The 22615-nt window shown below is 42.9% G+C and overlaps 1 protein-coding gene across 1 annotated transcript in view; it reads right to left on the bottom strand.

Moving 5' to 3' along the window:
• Positions 1-13296, bottom strand: part of PPP4R2 (protein phosphatase 4 regulatory subunit 2) — a 32786-nt gene extending 19490 nt beyond the window's left edge. Inside the window, exons 1-2 of the mRNA XM_055708517.1 lie at positions 13118-13296; positions 12304-12385 (exon numbers count right to left, since the gene is read on the bottom strand). Coding sequence (XP_055564492.1) covers positions 12304-12385; positions 13118-13151 — 116 coding nt within the window. The 5' untranslated portion in view covers positions 13152-13296. The remainder of the gene's footprint in view (positions 1-12303; positions 12386-13117) is intronic.
• Between the last annotated feature and the right edge of the window lie 9319 nt (positions 13297-22615).

Raw genomic sequence — 22615 nt, 5'->3', positions numbered from 1 at the left:
GTTTAGGATGCAAGCACCTAACATTCCGCTAAACCAATTTTAGGGCAAAGTCCTCAGAACACAGGAGTACAGAACCAGAGGACAATCTCCGAGGGATTCGATTAAGGTGTAACAAGAGACAGAATCGCTTATATTAGCTCCCCCTTTCCCCCAATTATTGTTGGCTTAGATTACACTCCCACAGAGACTTCCTAGTAGGGAACAGGTGTTTTAAAGTGAAACAAGTTGCCAACTTTAATAACCATTTCTTCTCTTTTATGCCTTGCTCTAGCACTCGTGGAGATACACTCTTAGACACAGTAATTTCCCCAGGCTGTCAGAAGCAACATGGATTCATTCATAACAAGTTAATTCCTTTTCTATTCTGGTCTATCAATGGGATCCCCAGAACTACCTGAAAAGTCAAAAGGCACAGAAAACGAAGTGTGCCCAGCAATCAAATGCCCAATTCAAAGCCCCGTGCAAGGCGGCAAACTTTCCATCATGCTCTTCTGCAGCCTTGATGCGAGATGCACACCCAAACAGGCATATTGTGGACTAGACAGAACACGCCACTTCTCAAACCAAAGGCCCACCTCTGCCACGAGAATGCACAGCACTTGTCCCTAGGTACAAGAAGCCCCAGGGCAGTTCCATTCCCCCAGGCTACGGAAAGGGCAGCACCTGGGAGCCTGTGTCAGAAGCCTGCCCAGGACTGAGGGCCCCACTGCGACAGCAGCACAGCAACCAGAGCATGCATCGAAGAGGTCCTCTCCAGCAGAATCGACAGCTAAGGCTGTGCAGAGGAATAGATGGATTGCAGTCCTCTGGAGGGAAAGAGAGCAAGGCCACCCTTTTCTTCTCACTCATCTCCTTCCTCAGTTATCCCTGTGCTTTGGGATGGAAAGGCAGTAAATAGAGTCTACAAAATTTTTTTGGTTGTTGTTTGGTTTTGGGTTTTTTTTTTAATCTTCACCCTACTTAGCGCATTCCAATTTCAGACGCATTGATTGGGCATAAACAAGGATACCTGGCAGTACAGTCACATAAAAGGGGTTGTACAAGGTAAAAAACTTGTTAAGAACCACCTGTAAAACAGTCAACAGCATTTCTGTACAAAAAAAAAACCAAACCCATTGCCATTTGACATTTTCGGTTTTGTACAGGACTCACCATTTCGTTATTTATTATACAAATAATAAAGACTGCTTCCTAATGAGGAGTGCTCAATGGTAGAGAAATGGCTTTCGTTTTTTTCTGAGAAACTCTGGGGCTGAACGCTGGCAACACTGAACTCTCATTAACGGGGAAATGAGCTATGCTGTAGCTCAGCAGGGATTTCATCACAGTGCAGAGGAGGAGGGTGCTGTCCCACCAGGTGCTTCACCTTGTACCTGGTCTACACCAAAAGAGGCAAGCCTGCTCTGCTGCTCCCACACACCCCTGTGATCCCACACACAGGGAGGTGAAGCAGATAACTAATATAACCACAAAATTAATGCTCCAGATAAGGAAGAATAAGATGTATGATGTGACTAGTAGAAAGCAGAGCCATCCCTTTAAGCAGCTGTGCTCTGTACCAGAAAAAAGAACATACCTTACTTCATTCCACCCTTGCTTCAAATATTCTTGAAATTTTAAGCCTATTTCTACTTCCTGTGCTTTATTTTAATACTCACTATTTTCAATGCAATTAGTGTCCTCATTTTGCACACTTGTTACTTTCAACATCCACGCGCTGCAGATTACAAAGGGAAATTTCAAACAATGACAACATTTACACAGTAAAATCCCCCATGCATCAAAGCAGACTAGTTTCTTAAATGCTTCTGGCAAGCAGACAAACCCTTCAACTTCACATTAAATTAAAACCATAAGCAAGTGCTAGATTCTTTATCGGTGTTTCTGAATGAGCAATAAATTTTAAACTTTAGGCAACACAGCACAGCAAATTTACTGGAACAGTGTGTTTTGCTGTATACTCCTGTTAGGAAAACATGCTGGCAAGTGCTCTTCCTGGGGGAGCATCCTGTTCACTTTCACCTGATAACTCATGTAAAATTAAAAAGCTCTCACATTTTATCTTCAGTAGGATTTGACCTCATGTTACCTTTCACTTTAATTAAAAATATATTGAAGAGCTCAAAAGAGGAGAAACTGGTATTTCCCACAAGCACAGAAGGTATTTTTCCATTTTCACTCGCTGATTCTTGTCAGCCTAAATTAAGTCTTTGCCCGCCTTCTTGTGAGCGTGAGGAGCTCATTCCAGAACCACAGAAACTGTAATACATTAGAAGTAAATCTACTTCAGTAGTAGAAGTGTTCACCTCTCTACTACTTGCAAATTACTGCTGCTGTTGCCAGGAACAACAAAGATTAAGACTTAGTTATAGAAACAGACAGCTGATGAAGACATTAAAGTAGTATCTGTAATCATCAAGGGACTAATTCTGATCTCTGCTGATAAATACACAGCTGACCCCAACAGAATACAGCTGTTCTGTGGAACAGAAAAAAAAAAATCTGTACTAGGACTCAGAACTTTTCAAGAAAGTCCATTTTTTAATACAGCTATCTAAAAAACTCAAGTACATTTATTTTTCTTTTAAAGGCAAAAAATGACCACAGACAAAAAAAAAAAAGTAGAAGATTACAACAGGTTCTTCATCCAAGAATTAAATTCCTTACAACAAAGTGAAAAGCAATACGCACAAAGTAACTGAAAGCCTTCAACACTTCCACAAACTACCAGCAGTGGCTTATCTACAAAGGCAGAAGTAAAAGTAGATGGTATTTTTATTGAATTTCCCTATCCCCCTTGAAAATTCACCTGAAATTCCCTTTGGCTGATAAAAAGTAAACTGGTGTATTCACCGAACTATTCCACTTACTGTGCTGCTTCTACACGGTGTGCCAATACATAAATTCTTACCTTACTCTGATTTCTTATTCTTCACATAATTTCATTTATGCACATATTCAAATAACATGTCCTATAAATTTCAAGCTTTATTACAAGTAGAACGATCACACAAGATACTGACTTTCCTGTAAAGTGCACACCAACTACAATGGTCTCCAAGCCTTAACAACACTCTTAGATATGCATCAAATATCAACTAAGCCCACCCATCTGAGCAATATCAACTATACTTGTTTACAGTTTAGTTACCTTTCTTTTATCGTTATTCCTATGCAGAAAAATCACTAGTTCAGGGAACCACACTAAACTTATGCTACAATGTATGCAGACCTAGTATCCTCCTGCTGTCATATTATACGGGATACTTATTTCTCTAGTTACAGATGATTTTTTTTAACAATGTTCTGTGTAATTATTAATTTACCTTCATTAAAAAGTTAGCACCCTTTTTACTAGATTATCTTAAAATCACTTGAGTTTTGTGCACTTTTTAATCTGATTGACAATCTGTATTTCCTGCATAACTTAATTATAAACACACAGAATTGTTCAGAACTCTCAGTAACCACTTTGTGTACAGCAACTGTTTTCTCAGCCCACATTTGCCTCATCTCTGTAGAACGTATTTTCAAGACAAGGAGTAGATTACTACACATTTCTACAACGCTTAATGCAAAACTTTGATCCAGTTATTACTACATCAAACTATACTGGGAATAATTATTTGAAAGAGGCACAATTTCAGTGACTATATTCTTTAAATTTCATTTTTAGTCTTTAAACATCAGTTAAAAGACATTCCCATTAACCTCAGAATTATAAACAGTATCACTTAAGTAACCAGCACACAAAGTTCAGGAGTGAGGAAGGTATCAGACTTCTCTCACAAGTTACAATCACACCAGCCCTAGGAACATTTACATTACTCTGCTCTCCCAAAGATAAATGCAGCTGCATTTGAACTAGCCACACAGATCAATAGTAGACAGGCATTATCTTGCCAAAATACCTCCCAAAAACCACTTACACAGTTCAGATGTGCCTTCAACATGATTGGACATTTTGTTGAAATTTAGACAACCATGTTAATTTCAACTCTAAGAATCCTGTGGATTATTCTTAGATTTTACTTATTTCCAATGCAGATACAAATCTGACTGAACAGATCAGCGTTCACTAGGGCACGTTTCAAGAGTGCTACTGTGCACCCTTGTTACAGAGATTCTGCAGGAATTTCATAGCACAATTCAGAGTGCATCCCATTCAGTAGATACTGCACAGAAAAATAATAATTCTATAGTACTCTCGAGCTGATGCAGGCAGAATACAGAAACATCAAAGAGATGACACTTTCTCAATGAACCTGTATAGCAGAAGCCCAGGAGTCAAAATTTAAGAAAAACATTACACCATTCAAAAGTCTTCCTGGACTTGCAGGAAGTTAAAATTACTATCTCTATAGTAACTACCTATAGAAAAAAATCACTCTGAGTGATATAAAACTAATGTTTAGATAATTGCATATATAAATACATCACTTCCATATGCAAACTAAATTACACCTATCTATTAATACAGGACACTGAAGCAGTTTCAATTATCACCAGTTTGCACAGAATAACTAAATAAACAAAAGAAATTATGTAACTTACCTGGTAAGTGGAGTTATCACTGTTAAATGACAAGTGCACAGATACCCACTAGTTACCTCAGAAGAGCAGCAGACCATACTGAGATAATACTATTAAAACTTTACTATATTAAGCAATAAAGCTGGGAAACCAGATTAAGGAAAATGCACCCTGTGCAAGTACTTCTGGATCTGCATTTACTTTGCACTGTACTGTCACGCTTGCCAGGATTCATGCATTATCCCACAAACACACAGGCTGCACTCAGGTCTGAAAGCAGTACTACTAGGGTCAGGTAAATCACACCTCTATTACTAACTCCTTCCAAAACCAGAAACAAAAGCCACCCAGTTGGCTTCTACACAAGGCAGTTAAGCTGACATACACTAAGCTTGGGCTGACAAGGTGTACCCTGCCTCAGCAACCTAATACACAGGCATTAGGTGCTCCAGTGTCATTGCAGTTTCTGAGCAAAGCCTCATCAGATGTAGCCATCACGGAAGTATTGTAACTGTCTTCAAGTAGTATGATTTCCATAACTGAGACCTGGCAGAGACATACCAGCTTGGCAGAAAAGCAGCAGCATCTGGTTTATTCACAAACTGGATAAACCACTGCTCCCCAAGACAACCAGACTGCTTTGTAACCTCCCTTCCACATGCACCACTGCCTTGTTCCTTCCCCCCAAAACATGTGTCATCAAGCATGAACCTTCCCAAAACCTGTGGGCACAAAAAAGGAGCGAGGCTCACCAATTACTAGGTCAAAACAGAAAAACATCCTTGCTACTGTGAAGTGTAATATTGAGCAGAACAACACCCAAATGTCTGGGAAAGTACTTCAAATGAAATAGTAACAATCAAGAGGCCACCACAGAACAGGAGACTTGACATCCACTGGAAAAGAGAAGAAGTAATACTGAGGCAGCCACTGCAGTCATGAAGAAACATTACGAAGAGGTAAAGGTAAGAACTGACAGAAGCTGAAGATGAGAACAAATCCCATTAAACAGTGCAGGAGAAGGGAGCTCAGAGAGTAGAAGGATGCCAACAGATTACTGCTGAAGGTGATCATCAGAAGCACCCACAACTGTATCAACTGCTACAGAATAAATAGTCAGGTGGTTGTCTGGGGAAAGTAAATGACCTGTCTACATGACGACTATCAGGGAGCATGCTTACAAGAACAGACTGTATACAGCAACAGGGAAGAAAAATGCACTTACAGATCAAAGTCCACACACAGTTACATTTGCAGTTAAAATAGTCCAATTACTGAAAAATCAGCATGACTGTGAGGAGCTTGACTTTCGTCTTCCCTTACATGCGTATTGTAGAGAGACTCAAGTTTATTAGGATCAGTTCCTCATGCACATTTTATAATGGCAGTTAAAAGTTTGACCTTTACACCATAAATCCCACTCCCAACAGATACTAAGTGGCACCATTTAAACTAACATACTACAAAAGCATGCAATTCCTGCAGGAGCAAGTAATTTCAGAGGAATCAACTGTGATACAGATGAAGAACTATAACTGTACATTTAATACATACATAATTTTTTATAATACAGGTAAAAGACCAAGGAAGCTAAACTATCTTTGACAAAAATAAATCAGCAGGCTTTTCAACCAAGATTCCTGTCCTTCGGAGGCGTGCAGGGATTACGAGACAGAAAACAGCGTCAGTGGAATGGGAATTAGTGGGGAATAATTCCAGCCACTTAACTGGAATGGAGTTAGTGAAGAATAATAGTAGGAAACAACGCAAGGAAGTTTACTCACATCTCTTGCTTCACTATGAGCATGGAAATGGAAGAGGCCTATACAAACAAACACGCGCACACACTTCTTCCAGAAAGTATTTTTCTATTTATCATGGCGGCAACTTGAGAATTGTTTTATGATTATTTAATTAAATAAATTACATTCCCCCAATAATTCTCAAGATATTCAGATAAATATTCGCCTCCAAATCAGAACAAAATTTTCAAGCTAGTCAAAAAATACTAGCATACAGCTGTCAAGCAGCAAAACTCCTAGTTGAATAAAACCAGAGAACACACTTTATAGAAAGAGGTAGACTTAAATTTAAGCATGTGAAATAATATAAAGGACATAGGGCTACAAAAATATACATATCTGTAACATAAGAAAAGTAATTACTATACAAGAGTTCAGAATACATCATTAAAACACTGAAACTGGGAAGGGGAACTTACTCTTAGACATGTTCACTGCTACTGTATCTCCACTCACATCTTTTCTACAGCTGACAAACTGTTTTATTGCTGTAACAAAATAATATAAAAGCTAAAGTGCTCCAAAAAAGTGTTTGAAAAACATATTAAGAAAAAAGTTTCCTGCTACACAGAAAACACAAAACAGTATCAAAGGGTCAAAAATACTTTTTGTCATTATCTTTGGTAGAATTACAGTTATGTAACTTACATTTACAGTTATGTAATTTACCAACAGCACATCATCTCTGCGCTACCTGACCGTCAATGAGGGATGATCAGCGGGCACTGTTAATTCAGCCTCAGCAAGACTCACAGCAGTCTCCCACAGCACCTCTGTGGCTAAGCCAGATAGCTACAGACTCAGCGGACCATCAGGCCTACCCAGTTAGTGGTTGTGATTAGCAGGGTCCAAAGTCTATCCGCAACCAGTTACAAATGATGTTGCTCAGTCAATACTGGCACTAATACCTGTGCTAGTAGACGGAGCTGAACGCCTGCCAGCCTGCCCTTGCTGTGGCAAAGGCCGACTGCAAACTGGGTTATATCAGCAATATCACAGAAAGTGATTACACCCCTCTCCCTGGCACTTGTGACTCCACAACCACAATACTGTGTCCTGTTTGGGGACATGCTAGACTGAAGAGAGCAGAGAGTGCGAGATGACCAGAAGGCTACCAAGCTGGTTAAAGAGCTGCAGCGCACAACCTAGGCAGGCAGGTAGGGCAGCGTATCTTCCGAAAAAAAAAAAAAAAAAAGAAAAAAAAAAAAGACAGCTATGGTGGCAGAATCCAAGTGCTGCCTTTCACCACAGAAGGGGTAGCAAGACAGAAACAGATTCCCTTCAGGGGTGCACAAATGAGGGGCAAGTCAGAGGTCCCAGGTTGTTCCATGGGTAACTCCAAGTTGCTGCAAGGGGAACATTCTCCCCAGTGCACATGGTTAAGCAGTGAAATGGAGACAGAGGCTGTGGAATTGCCATCACCGGAGACTTTCAGAAATGCTGCACAATGCCCTACGCAACCTAAACTATTTTTGGAATTAGCTCCCTTTGAGTACAGGATCTGACTGGATGACCTCCAGAAGTCCCTTCCAACTTAGGCTATGCTATGATGATACTACAGATGCTCCTATTTGCTCTACAACCATAGGTTTTAAACTTGACTTGAGAAACTTTGCAGAAAAGCATTTTTGTTGGTCCTCAAGGTACGGGGGGTGGTGGTGGTGCGGTGGGGAAGAGGTTCTGTCTTCAGGCTTAGATGAGGTGCAAATTACTATTTCAGATCTTGCAGGGAAACTCTAAGGAAAGAACATGACTACACAAAGAAATAAAAACAGAACGTATTTTAATGGCTGTTTATACTGCATTCAGGGCAAGAACTGGTATAACTACATTACATCCTGGCCAAGCCAGTGTTCTCTGCTTAAGCCTAGAACTATTTTACAGTTAATCACTTCTGCCTAAATACCGTATTTCTCTGGATTTTGGTACTTCACTACTTATTTCTGGATTCCTTCATAGTCAGTAAACATCTGTATTATACTTTCCACTATAGTAAGCCATTAAAACTGCACTTTATAGGTTGCTTGCCCCAGGGCAGGATCAGGGGAAATGCAGAGAAAACTGACATGAAGTTTTTGACTGCTTTTGGTTTTTTATGTTTTACTTCACCCTTTAGAACAAAAAAAGCCTCTAGTTTTCCTTTCCAGTCTGACAAATTGGGATTTTCTTGTTGAAGTACCTAAATAAATGGTTTAGAAACATTTTTGCTATTGAAGGGGCAGAGTGATTTTTAAATCCAAGCAAATTTCCTAAGTAGTAAGAGAAAACATGTTTTAAATACAAGACACAAGATCACAATTGATAAATGATCTTTCTATCTACTCTCAAAGAATCCTTCAGGAGACAAAAACCATTTAACTTCTAATATTGCAGTGCTGTGATTTTTGTACCATCTCTTAAAGCCATTTCTACTTCAGGAAAAATAGGCAAGTGGATTATTTAAGCAAAAGACAAGCACAAAAACATAACCTGTTTTTAATGAGGTCTTTCAGATAAAAAATTTATCTTATACTTTATTGTATCTCTTCACTTTACTCCATGTTCACAAACTAGAAGAGGAGGTTATAATTATCTTTCCTGACTATACTTGGTCTCACTAAGTAAATCCCACGTTACTAACTTAGTAAAAAGTCAAGTCAATAAGGAGTACATCACTCCTCTGGAAAAATGGGGGGTGGGGTGAGTGGCTGAGGCTGGGGAGAGTCCTAAGACTCAACACAAGATAAAGAAAGGTTGAACCATAAACTTCCTATTTCACATAAGGATAAGTCTTACCATAGCAACCATTACAAAACAAAAATATTTCAAAGTAGCCAAACAAACTTGCTTCTGTTCACCTATAATAAAGGAAGTTTAGACTGGCTTTTGTAAATGCACGCCATAATCTTGCAAACAACGAAGTGAATGGTTAACTTTGCACAAGAAGATAGCTTAAACTTCAAATAGATGAAGTTAACACACATGATTGCATGATCAGGCTTTTACTGCAAGGTACTGATAACACAACTACATTCTAAGCTAGTAACACAACCAAATTTAGCAACATTTTTATTCCAGACCTTCCATGTAAATAAAAAAGGCGCTGAATTACAGTAAAGACACACTCTGAGGAGCCTTATCATAGTTGCACTGCTGGCTTATACAACTCTCACCCTTTGTTCTTCCCCATACCACCACCTCTGCAGTTGTACTGGAATTTGACATACCAGTTAACAGGGACAAAACCTGGATCAACAAACTGAACCTTGTTAGAAACAATGCTCCCAAAAAGAAAGGTAGTTACAACTGCGAGCAGTTTTCTGCTCTAGGATACCATGCAGCTACGTAAACAGTTGAACAAGCACACAAGCACAAGTGAAACAGTACCATGAGGGCTGCGTTAGCCCAGGTTACTGCCAAGAGAAATAGTAGTAAAATTACAGCCTAACATAAACCTGCACCTACCTGTTCATAATTCACCCAGATGAACAAGCACATTGAAACAAACAGGGGCAGGGAGATACCCGACAGCCTTACATAAGCCCATGTTTTCAATCTGTTAAGCAAGCTACGGATGACACCACCAGGCTTTGATGAGAACCTTAAAAGTCATTTTAACTTACTGCATTAGCACCCTTTCAAACTAAGTTTACTAATTGGTTACAAGATCTGCTGCAACCATGTCCTGAAGAGGTATTGGGTGTGGGCAGTGAGAACACCCTACATTTAACCCAGGATGTAGACTGCAGTGTATCATCTGAAAAATCAGCATTCATCACAGAGTAAGTTAAAAAGCTGAGAGAATCCCCATGAACACTATATAACGCTCCTACAAACAACAATAACTGAAGGCAAAGATACTTCACATTTCACTTATCCTTATTTGCCTTGGTCCTCACTTACATGGTTACTTCTTGTTTGTTACTTTAGGAACAGGCTGTGACTGAGTAAGATCCATTGTTTTTCAATAATTGTCTGCAAACCATTTGTGTGATTACCCTGACTTAACCATTTTTTTTTTTTGAACTGAGCTTCCAAACTTAAAAAAAAATCTTAATAAATGTCACTACAAGCTATTATTTTAGATTTCATCATCTCATTCCCAGGCAATCTATTTATTACTGCTTTGGATTTCTATTAAATAAAGCTACTTGTGTGTAACTGGAAATAAGAGAAGATTCAGCTCACTTTGAATTAACATGTATTTGGTAGGTTTGTGTATTCCAAAACACTTTTACAGTGGTAAAGCTGTGCTAGCTTAAAAATACATTAAGTTCTTATAATGCATATTACCAATCTTTACAAGAATGTTTACCATGAGATTTTAATTTTGGCTATTTCTTCCCTTTACTTTAATATATAACACATCAGTAAAAATAGAAGTATACCCGATGAAGAAATACAGACTTCAGTAGATAATGGGAAGCAAATTAGACATTATGGAACAGTATTTTTATGTCTGTCTCCAGATTGTATTAGATATCTCAGATGTTCACATCAGAAGTTTTAAAAAAAAAAAAAAAAGAAAAAGTAATGCAACAGAAAGGTTCAAGAATGCTGAAGAGAGCTACAGATCCAAAAAAGCCTGAGAAAACCCTGGAAAAATAAAAGGCTGCATGAAGTTCCAGATGATAGATTTAAGCAATAGTTTGTAATAATCGAGTAATAATTTAAAAAAAAATCTAGAATTCCCAAATGGAAATAAAAGTCAGGAGTTTATTCATTCTCCAAGTTTCAGATAGGAAAGAATTTTCCCAAGAGTTTGCCCCTATACAATCACTCTTTAAAGTTACTTTGGAATATATATAATAGTGTCAGAAACAATAAAAACAGCCTGAAGAAATATTTCATAACAGGGAAAATATTTTAAACATATCGCTACAGCTGTGTATTTCTGCTAAGCCAAAGCCTCCTATTCAAGGAGCAAATTACATTTCAGAACTTGTTTTTCTTTCAAAATGATTAATTCAAGCAGTACTAGCAAGCTACCAAAAAAAGAAAAACCCGAACAAAACACACAAACATGAAAACCTCCAAACCCTTTACAAGTCAGAGGGATTCTAGAAATCCTAACAAAGCCCCTGCGATCACTGCTTGCTGACAAAACACTGGTAAAAGGACCTATCTCTTGCTGAAGCCTGTAGTCTGGCACTAGGCCTCAAAAACAAGGAGACAGCCCGGGAGCCAGAAAGTGAGCAAGTCTATAGCAACGCACCCAGGGAAGCCTTTCCCCTTCCTGCCAAATAGTGATCCAGCAAGGAAGTCACCCAGCACAGCACCAGCGCTCATCCTTGACGAGGAGCGCGTAGCTCGGCTCCTTCCAGCTACATCCCCCGTTCGGATGGAGACCCGCGACGGGGAGCTGTGGAAGGGAGCCCAGGAAAAGCGAAACTCCTGCGCGAGCTGAAAAACAAGCGACTACAGAAATTCAGAGTAGTTCCCATACGTCTCCTCTGCAGAAAGCACCTACTGTTCCCATACGTCTCCTCTGCAGAAAGCACCTACCGATTCTCCCCTCTCCATCAAAAGCACTTAGCCGCAATCAGCACACAGCACCGTATACAAAGCCTAGAAAAAAACCCCTCTGAGCCATTCATCTCTTTATGTGAATAATACTATCAGATACTGTGTACAACAGACACTACAGCACTATACAACAGACATTACAACAGTGAGCTAAACTTTCCATTTAACAAAAATGAATGTCACGGGAAATGTAGAAAGAGCAACAGGTTTACTGTACTGAGCAGGAACAGCGAGACACGACAGATAGCCCTGAGGAAACCCTATCTAAGTCTCCCCATTAGATAAAACTAATGAGCAACAAACAAAACTTAACGCATCCAAAATTAAATGGGAGGCAAGGGAAGCTTATTTAGCTCACAGAAGCAATCTACAGAGTAAGATAGAGCCAGGTAGCACCTCATTAACTTAAAATGCAGAAATGTCTTAAGCCACAACTGCAGATCACCAAAAAAGTCCCACTTACATCGTCTCTCCAGTCTTAGCAACATGACAAAGAAACTGATCCAGTATTGGACACACTTCCTTCTTCCCTCTCTTCTCAAAATCTGTTGGTACGAGAATGACACAGAAAAAATGGTAAAAGAAGATAGGACAGAACAAAAATTCATAATAATTAGCTATCTGTTTGCTTTAACGATCAGCACAGCTCCCACAAAAACATATTCACGCTTCCACAATGCTTCAGCTGTTCCCAAGAGCTCCACCAGCTTCCCAGCCCTGTAAAACACTTAATATTTTCGTGCGGAGAAACTACACGCATCCGAGTAACAAAAGTTGATTTGCAACTTCTTCTGAGCAGCTGCTACAGCAGAGGCGGCGGCAGATCTCTGGGCTGCGGCCGGCCAGGCAGGGCAGCACCGCGGCGGGCCGGGCCGGGGGCAGGGGGCGCGGGGAGCCCCGGCCTGCGGGAGAAGGGGAGCCGGGGGGGGGCACCAGCCTTCCCCCCCGCCCCCCCCCCCCCGCTCCGCCTCACGCTGCTCGCCGCCAGCCGAGGGTGGCCGGGGCGGCGGGGACTCGAGGCTCACCCTGCCCCGTGGGGAGCCCCCGGGCCTCTGCCCCCTCGGCGGGACCCCCCCTCCCCACCCACGCGGGCAGCCCCGTCCCCGCAGCGCGGCCCCCCGACCCTCGTCCCCGGCGGAGGGAGCCGCTGCCCTCAGCCAAGGACGCTCCCCCCCCTCGGGAGGGTCTCGGCTGCGGGGGACACCCCTGTCTCCCCCTCAGCGCGGGGACACGGCTGCCCCCACCCCACCGCTCCCCGCCGCAAGCCCCGGCACCACCTTTCAGAGCCTCCTGCAGCCTCTCGACATCCATGATCCGCCTGGGCGTCGCCCCCCCCCCCCGCTGCGCGCTGCTCCCCTCCTCCAGCCCCCCCGCCCCGCGCAGGAAACGGGCTGCAGCCGCCGCGCACACACGGAGACCCCGGGCTCAGCAACCCTCCAACATGGCGCCCGGGCCGTCCCCGTGCGCGGCCCCGACAGCCCGCCCTCCTCCTCCTCCCCCCTCCCGCCGGGGGGCGGTGGCGCGCGGGGGGCGGGGCGGCGCAGCCCTGAGGGAGGCGGCGGGCGGGGCGGCGAGGGGCGGCGGGCAGGGCTGTGAGGGGCGCTCCCCGCTCCCGCCGGGCCGGGCCGGGCGCTGCCGCCGTCCTCGCCACGCAGAGCCTCGGGGGAGGGAAGCGGGCGGCTCACAGGATCGTCCAGGTCGGAAACGACCTATAAGATCAGAGGTGGGAACGCCGAACTCCCGCCTGACTGGCGGGGCCTGCCCGCCCCGCAGGGGGCCTGTGCGCCTTCCTCCCTTAGGCTGAGGCCGCTGCTCGTCCCCCGCCCTCAGCCTGATAGCTGTGCCCGCGGAGATACGCCCGTCTCCCTTTTATTCTCGAGAAGATGCTATCTTCTCTCCTTTTTATTCTCCAGAAGGAGCTGTCTTGTCTCCCTTTTGCACTCTGTCCACCTCTCACACTCTCCTGTGTGGGCCTTCGTGCCCAGCGGTGGCCCTCACCCCCGCACGCAGCAGACACTCCCTGCCTTCCTGGGGATGATGCCTTTGCTCCCACCCTGCGCTGTGGCTGCAGCTCTGACAAGAGGAGGTGAAGTGCAGGCAGCCCCTCGTCACTCCTTCCCGGACAAAGTCCCTGGGTGCGGCGGGAGGGGAGCCTGGCACAGGGCAGGTGAGCCCGGAGCAGAGGCTGGGGCTCCAGCCCCACAGCCAGCACGTACAAGCTCACCCGCCCCAACACCTCGGTAGGACTGAGGGACATGCAGTGGCTGTTCCTGGAAGTCAAATGCTAATTTCACACACACACAAGTTGTAAATAAAGCATTTAAAGATTGATGTCGACTGTTATTCTAGGCCAGAGTGGCACATCTGCAGTTGTTTACTATTAGGTAAAATCCTGATACAGACCCGGATCGCATCCCAGTCTCCTCCTGAGGCCTGTACTTGTGGGCAGCTATGTGCCCAGAGGTGTCCATCCTCCCCTGCCAGCCCATCCCTGGCTGCTCTCATGGCCAGGGCTGGCCCGGCACAGCACGAGACTGATGGCAAGTAACTGATCAGCTGTCTACAGAGGAAACACAGACTCTGCAGTACCATTTTGGAGTCCCTAAATAGAACGTAATGCCAGTGGCTGTCCTAGCTTATCCACTCTCCCAGATGCCAGCCTGACAACAAAAAAAGTCTCTGGCATGGCTACATTTCTTAGAAATGCTGCTTGATGTCACAGCAAAGTGACACGTTTTGTGGACCATCACAAACAGCTAAGAGATGAACTTGGCACCCACAGCAAGCGTTCCCATGCTGCAAGCTGTCTTCTCTGACCCCTTGTGTTGATTTTCTCATGCAGGAAACGATCCACAGGGTGTACAAATAATGGTCTCTGCTAGCAACTGCATCATACAGAAACCCCAACTTTTATTTAAAAAAAATAAATAAATCGCTTATAAAGTCAAAAGCCTTTCAAGCCTTTCTCTGTTGGAGGACTACACGATACTAGTAGGGATATTCAAAGTTTCACACTTCCAGATGTGGCGTACGAAATCCTTGTTTCACTAAGCAGACCTGAGAAATTTCTGGGTTTTTGTGAAGGCTGTGGTCAGGCAGAGGGGAGCTAATGAACCTCTGTGAGCCTCTCCACCTAGTCAACAGAAGGAAGAAAAAGTGGCAGCATGACTTAACAAACTGACCTTACGGGACAGGCCTTGCTGTTCAAGGCACCTGGCAGTGCCAAACACCGATTTTAACGGTCGGAATCCTGCAACTCGCATGTGGGACGGGGGGGGCTGAGTCACCTCGCTAGCCTGCGCGGAGAGCTGAGCCGTGGTTGTGGCTATGAGCATGAGGAGAGCGGAGCTGCTGCACTCCTATGCCATGGCATGACAGGGAGCTTGGGAAAAGAATCTCTTACAAACTGCAAAAATGGTTTAGAGCAGGTAAAGATACCTCAAGATTTAATATTTTGGGACTCTTGCTGACCAAATAAGAGTAGCTGGAAGCTTTCTTAAGTGCAGCTTTAAAGTGCTGCTGCTTCTGAGTGTTTTACAGGGGAATTGTCTGAGTTTTGTGCCACCAACTGATTCTCAGCTTCTTAAAAGGAAAATGGTATTCCCCACTGGATATCAGTTACACAAAAAATCTCAACAATACCTAGGACTGGGCACTTCTTTACATGTCTCCTGCATTACATGTTCCCTTGCAGCCAGCCAGCATCATTAACCAAACAAATGACCAGAGAGACAAAACAGAGCTTGCCCAAACCTCTAAGGAAAAAAAAAATAAATAAATCAAACCCAACAAACCCCAATGCATGAGATTGCATTAAAGCCATGGTGAATTTACCTCTTCATTTTCTTCTGACCACTTTGTTCATCATGAAGACAGGAACACCGCTAACAATTTTCATTACTGGCCATCTTGCCCTTGCAGCTCTGCTGCCACAACCCTCCCTGCCTGAAGACCCCTGTAGCACGTGCACCTTCCTAGCACTAGACGTCTCTATCAACCGAAACTGTTAGTTTGCTTTTATAATTAGACAATAACACACTTTCTACAGCATTCATGATATCCTCCCCCAAAACATCAGTGGGAATTCCACACAGGGAGCAAGTGAAGAATCTCTGCAACACAGGAAGAACTGTGTTGTGAAAAGAGCTGGCAGAGGACAGGGGAAAGTCTCAAAGCAAGCGGTGGCTGCTGGGCTGAAGCCAGCCCCAGCAAAGCCTGCACGCAGACTCACCAATAATAGAAAAGGGCAACACAATTCAGACTACAGACTAACCTACGTCCTTTTCTTCAAGGGTCACTTTATGATTTCAAAAGAGGTATCAAAGTCCAGTTAAAGTTACAAAAATACTAACTTACCTTCAGCAAAACAGGGAAGTGGAGACCAGACCTTACCTAGAGCATAGCTTCTCTTTAACTTCTATACCCCAGATGATTGCGTTTCCCCTCCAGATACCCCATTAGCTCACATCCCCAGCACAGCTTGCTCTTTGTAGTAATTCTCAGAGCTGGTCAGATGCTCTCAATTTTCAGCTTTTCCTGAGGATTTCAGCATTTCCCAGCATGATTGCTCTTAAAGAATCCCACCAGCCAAAACAAGCCTAGAAGGTCTAAACATGCATATTGAAGTCTAGCGCAGCTACACGACCTACTTTAAAAACCCTAGGAGGGCAAATTCAATCATCTTAACATCCCGTTCCCTTTACAGGTATCACCAAACCCAGCAAAATAAAGCCCATAATTGCTGATTTGAAAAGCTGAGATGCTAACCTGTTCTTTTAAAACTGAAAAAAAAAAAAAAGTTATTCTTAAAATACCTAGAATTACTATTCAAAACTGGGAGAACAGAGCTTTTCTTCACTAAAAAAGCAAGTTGCAGGAAAAAAAATTGCTTTTTGTAAATTCTTGGACTAGATTCTGTACCGAAATATAAACTAGCAGTTTGTTGTAGACTAAAACAAATTCAGCCATTTTATTAAGCACTTTAACGCCACTTCTTTGCACTCAGAAAGCAACAGGTGAGGTTTGATTGCAATGCTGCATGATGCAGTTGGTGAGCCTGCAGCCCTGCAACCTTCTGCCCCTTTGCTATTTGCAAGTTACAAGTTTCTTTGGCACTGCTCAGTAACACAGACCCTGCTCTGAGGATGGGTGAAGCCACTGGGGCCGCTGCTTTCATGTCTTGCCTCTAAAAGTGTGATACAAGCTAAGAGGATAGTTTCTGCAGGATTTACCTGATAGGGAAAACAGCCTCTGGTTTCATACTGATCCTTGTCTTTCTTATTTTGAAAAAAGGTGGTATTTTATTTTCTGAAGTGTAGCATTTATCACATACCTGCAGCACGTTGGGGATGACACTGAAGGAAGATCTTTGTTTCATATTGTAGAATCCACAAGTGAACCAGCTGTATGTTAACATTGAATTTTCACTGTTGAACAGCTTTTCTAATTCTTTCCATTTGGTCAGACTAGATGGCAATTCTGTTCTAAATCTAAAAAATGACAGCACTGTGTAGTTTACACAGGTATATAGGTGGTGCATGACAAACAGCACAATGGTGTTAAGTCTGCCACTTAGCCAGTAAGGCATCCAGTGAGCCTAATGGGGTCACTGCCCTTGGTGGGCTCATGCCTGCTTCCCTATCCTTAGCCAGACAAAGCCAAAATGTTGGGAAGAGAGACAGAATGTTTTCAGAATGAGACAGAATGCTGGGTACAAATATCTTTGCACTGAAAGAGGTTTTAATTCAAATGACAAAATACAGACAATCATAGAAAACAAGACAATATGACTCTGTTTTGAAGACGGTAGTAGACTGTGGATGCTTATGATCTGGAAAAACTCACATCTAATTCATGGAGAAGTTTCAGTGTTACAGTTTGGTGTGTCTTCAAATCCCGGCATGCCCTGCCACACCTGAAATTGTCTAACTTCTTTCTCTTTCTTGAAGTCCTTTTTTTGATACCGTTCATTGATAAAGAATGTGTACATAAATCTACCAGCCCAACTATAAAAACTCTCTATGTGCACTGAAAAAGTCTTTCAGAGAGACAGAAATCTTTAATTTTTCAAGATGTCATCCCCCAGCTTACAAGAAATAAATAATAAAGTCACATTCCCTCTCTTTCCTCCTCCTCCTGCCCTCCTACCACAGGAGGAGTGGTAAGAGAAAACGCTTCCCATTTTTCAGCCCCCACCTCTCTCTCCCTCCCCCTGTAAGAGGAAAAAAGACCAGACTTTCAACTAATGTACTCCCAAAACCTTTTGGGTTTCTACAGGAAAGATATTTTAAATTGAATTAGTGGGGCGGGGGGACACACAAACATTGAACATCAAGAGGTCCTGGAAATTCAATGACATGTAGGTGTAATGAAAACTCGTGTTGTGTTTTGGTTTGGTTTGGTTTGGTTTGTTTAAGGGAGAATGTTTAAAGATATGCAAATAATATCTACCTGTTTCTGAGGCAACTAGAACCATATCCCCTGGAACAGGAATAAAATAAAAACCACAATTATTTCTATGGAAATAAAGCAAAGAAAGTGCACAAATGACTTGTATGTTTGTGTGGTAACAAAGATTATTTCAAATCTACCTTTAGGATGAAGCTCAGTGTTGGGGAGGTTTGCATATTTTGAAACCCACATCCCCTCAACTAACTGAAAAATATTTCAATTCACAGCAAATTCTATTTTCCTTTCATTTTCAAAGAAGAAACATTTAAATATAAGCCTAGAATACAAAAAAGCCTGTAGGCAGTTTCATCATTGATTTGTTGTGCGATGCCAAGCAAATGAGTTAGGCTGTCATACCTGCGTTTCTTCATTAATGAAACAAATTATAATTAGTCTTCTTTGTAAGGTGTTTGGCACACCTTGTAATACGAACATACAGAGTGAGTATGATTTCATTTTGTGTCATTTCCCAATGCTGCTTGTAGAGTATTTACCGAGAATCAACAATGAAAAAAAATCACCTTGTTAGGAAAGGAGACGTGGTGGTTTTAAAAATTTAACTAAGGAATTATGAGAAATTGTTTTACAATCCAGGTTGTTTGTTTCTTGCACTAAACTTACACAAAGCTTTGTTCAGATTGGCATTTTAGGTTTCTTTTAGGCTTCTGCAAATCATATTTTTTGAGTTTCCAAAGAGAGCAAACCAGGTCCTGCCTACAATCTGAGTCCAGTTCGGCATGATGCAATTGGACAAATCTCTATTTTCCTACTTGATCTTATACTTGAGGAACTCAGATCAAGCACTGTTTGGATAAGACTTAGGCTCACATTCGTCAGTACTGAAGGAAGATACAGAAGTAACATCTAGGTTGCATGGCATAATTATGTACTTCCACATTCTCCTGTTCCTGAAATACCAACAGAAATTAGAACAAACTAGAAACCAAGTGACAGCACCGTAATCATGTCACATTCTTCGCAAAAAAAACCCCACAAAACAAACCAAAAAAGAGGGCAGAAAATACATTGCTGATTCTGATGGCTCTTTAAGAGATTGATGTGCGCTATCCCAAAAAATGCAGTTCTGCGTTTCCTGGCTATTATTTTTGTAAAGGTAGTTCTCAACACCATCAGTGGCTCTCCTGCGACAGCACGGCCAGGACAGCTAATGCCAGGCAAAAAGCAGCAGCACATGGGGAAAGCAGAGGAACAGAGGGTGCCTGTCTCGGCCAGCGGCGGGGGCTCAGCTGGGCGAGTTAATCTCACTGCCCTGGGAGGTCTTTAACTCCACAACAAACTACCAAACCTGATTCTCGAGGTTTAGGACCGTAAGACTTGTGGAAGTTTCTGCAGAATTATAGACTGCCCAACACCCGGGCACGGATCAATAGGCCCAATGCTGATTAAAATGATGTAGGGCCTAGGAGCAGCTTTCAGTAATGAAGCTTAGATTAGGTATCTAGAGATCCCTGACCTAACCTGACTTAATTTCATTCATTGATGTGTGACAGCAATTCAGTTTGAACCAAAATTGATTAGCGTGCTTTGAAAGAATCTACAATATCAAGCAAGAGAAGAGAGATGCAGCAGAATCTGAACAGTGAGAACAATAAGAAAATAAGAACAATCCTGTGTTTCAAGACCCACTTAGGTCTTCATATAACATTGTACATCGATACACATGGAAGGATTTACAAAAGGAGGTTAGGGCTTTTCTGTGTGTGGTTTGTTTTTTAGTTTATTGCTGCAGAAACTCAAGTATGGTACAATAAAACAAAGCTAAAAATGTGTGTCCCTGAACCGTTCGGAAAGGAAGGTTTTTGTTTTTTCTTTGAAGCATGTCATAGCCACTTGGACACAAATTCTCTCCCTCCTCTGAGAGAATGACTAAAAATCTTTAATAGGCTTTTAATAGATCTGGGAGACTTGGGCATAACAAAAGATCAGAATAGCTCTCGTGTGGTGCCTTAAATCCAGAAAAGGCTTGAAAACAGAAAGATGGGAGTTGGTTTTTATTTTGAAAAAGTACTCACACTGAGATTTAAAAAAAAAAAAAAAAAGAAGAATGCTTAGATGTGATAAATATTCTAGGCTTTACCTAGGTTAGCCACTAACCCCTACTCTGACACACATCACATCCCCACATATTTTCTCATATTAACCCAAGAGCCCACGGCAAACCAGTGCCGGTGCAGTTTTCTTTCCAAGCTGCTTTCTCACACCTTCCTCCCGGTATATTCCTAGGACAGAAAGCTTCTTGTAGACTGCCCTACAAACTACAAAATCATTCAGATTAAAACCAGACTTGTTTTTCACCCGGAGCCTCAGGTGTGAGGAAGGCAGTATTCAAAACAAGTTGCCCTTTAGAAGCACTGAGCAGAAGAAGAAGGAGACATTTCTGCAAAGGTGTGTGCCCTGAGAAGGCACCTGCTTTGCACAGTTCTGATCACCACAGCAGGGAATAACCGGTTTCAGAAGGATTCAGGAAAGACGTTTCTGCCAGAACAGGTCAACTGATGCCACTTTTTTCTTTAAAATAAGAGGCATGTCATTTCAGCATCATTATTTCAGTGTGACGAAAATGTTTTAGTTCTAAGACACTGTTATACTTTTTGGGGCTATACTGTAGTTTTTGCAAAATGACATGAGCAGTTATGGCACGTTTATAGAAATGGAAAAGTCAAACCAAAATATTTTACCTTAAAAGAAAACATTAACAAAGCGCTTTGTTATTCTTAAATGCCGATACTCATTTTGGTGTTTTGTCTCAATTTTCATTTCAAAGGAAGTGTTGACAGATTGTTTTTAATTTTGATCTAAAATGAAAGCAAAATTTCCAAATGTTGCTATTCCTTTTGAAGCACAAATAGCAACTCCTTATCTCGTGCCAGCAGGAGGCTGCAGCCTGCATGGATCCTGGCGTCGATAGCCCTTGCCTTGAGAGCACAGTGGGGGCATGTGTCCAGCCTCTGTGGGAGACAACCCACGTACCTGTGCCATCCCCTCTCTGGGTGGGTACTTAGTGTCTCTTTAGTAGCATCGTATTTGACTATATCTGATGGAGCAAAACATTCTCTGAAAGGTGGCCCCTTTATGGTTACAGGTACCTGATTTTTAGGAGAGGAATCTATTCTTGAAGCAGTGGGAAGGAAATAATTTGAAGTTAAATCACAGAATCCAAGAATCGTGTGGGTTGGAAAGAACCTTCAAAATCCTCTAGTTCCATCCCCCTGCCGTGGGCAGGGACACCTTCCACCAGCCCAGACTGCTCCCAGCCCCGTCCAGCCTGGCCTTGGACACTGCCGGGGATGGGGCACCCACAGCTGCTCCGGGCAGCCTGGGACAGCGCCTCGCCACCCTCACAGGGAATTTCTTCCTAGTCTCCAATCTAAGTCCACCCTCTTCCAGTATAAAGCCATTCCCCCTTGTCCTGTCACTATCTGCCCTCATAAAAAGTCCCCCTCCAGCCTTCTTGTGCCCCCTTTAGGTACCGGTTAATCATCAACAGTTCGTGCTAAAGTTGATAATGTGTCAAGATTTATCCTGGTATTAGTGTCACTTTTTTCTTTTCAATTAGTTGTTCTTAATTCCCAGCTCTAGATGTCACAGAACAGGCAGAGAAGTTGGCTCTACTAGGAGCGTACGTATGAGGACGAGAGAGAAACGATAGCTGAGCTCCAGTGAGACAGTGCTCCATGACAGCCCCCGCAGCCCGAGCCCTGGGTACCGATGTGCGCGCAGCGGGGAGGGCAGGGGAGCGCGAGGCCACTGCAGTACCCCGGCCCCTCAGCTGCGGGTAACCGAGTGCCAAGGCCTCGCTTCAGTCAACCGACAGTTTATTTTTCCCAAACAGGAGAGCTGCAGCTGAGACTCAGACAGATGTCACGGGTCCAGCAGCAGGGACATGGGAAATGAAGATCAAGTCCCTTCCTGTGATTCACCAGCAAGTGGTAAATGCCCACCAGTGCCCGTTCCATCTGCTATTGTGCCCGCATTACCTCTGCCTACCCTGCACCTTGGGAAAAACAGTGTCTTCTCCCCACAGCAATACTGACCAAAGCCGCGTTTGGGAGTGAAAAATCTTGGATCAGGACATTGCCAACCAGTTTGATTATGGAGCACGTAACCGAACACCACACAGGCCAGAGCTGAAGCAGCGCCGTACAGAGCACTATTGTTTTACAACTGGCCATACTTTTTCTCATGAATATCAATGGGAGTTTTATTCTTGACTTCAAAGAGAGCGTGACTGAGCCCAACATACCATACAGTTGAGCAAGCGAGAAAACAATTTCATCACCAGGCAGACAACTGGTTTGGCTGAA

Source organism: Falco cherrug, chromosome 4 (genome assembly GCF_023634085.1).
Source record: "Falco cherrug isolate bFalChe1 chromosome 4, bFalChe1.pri, whole genome shotgun sequence".
NCBI lineage: Eukaryota > Metazoa > Chordata > Aves > Falconiformes > Falconidae > Falco > Falco cherrug.
The sequence above is the reverse complement of the archived record's forward strand: the minus strand, read 5'-3'. Positions and strand labels throughout refer to the sequence as shown.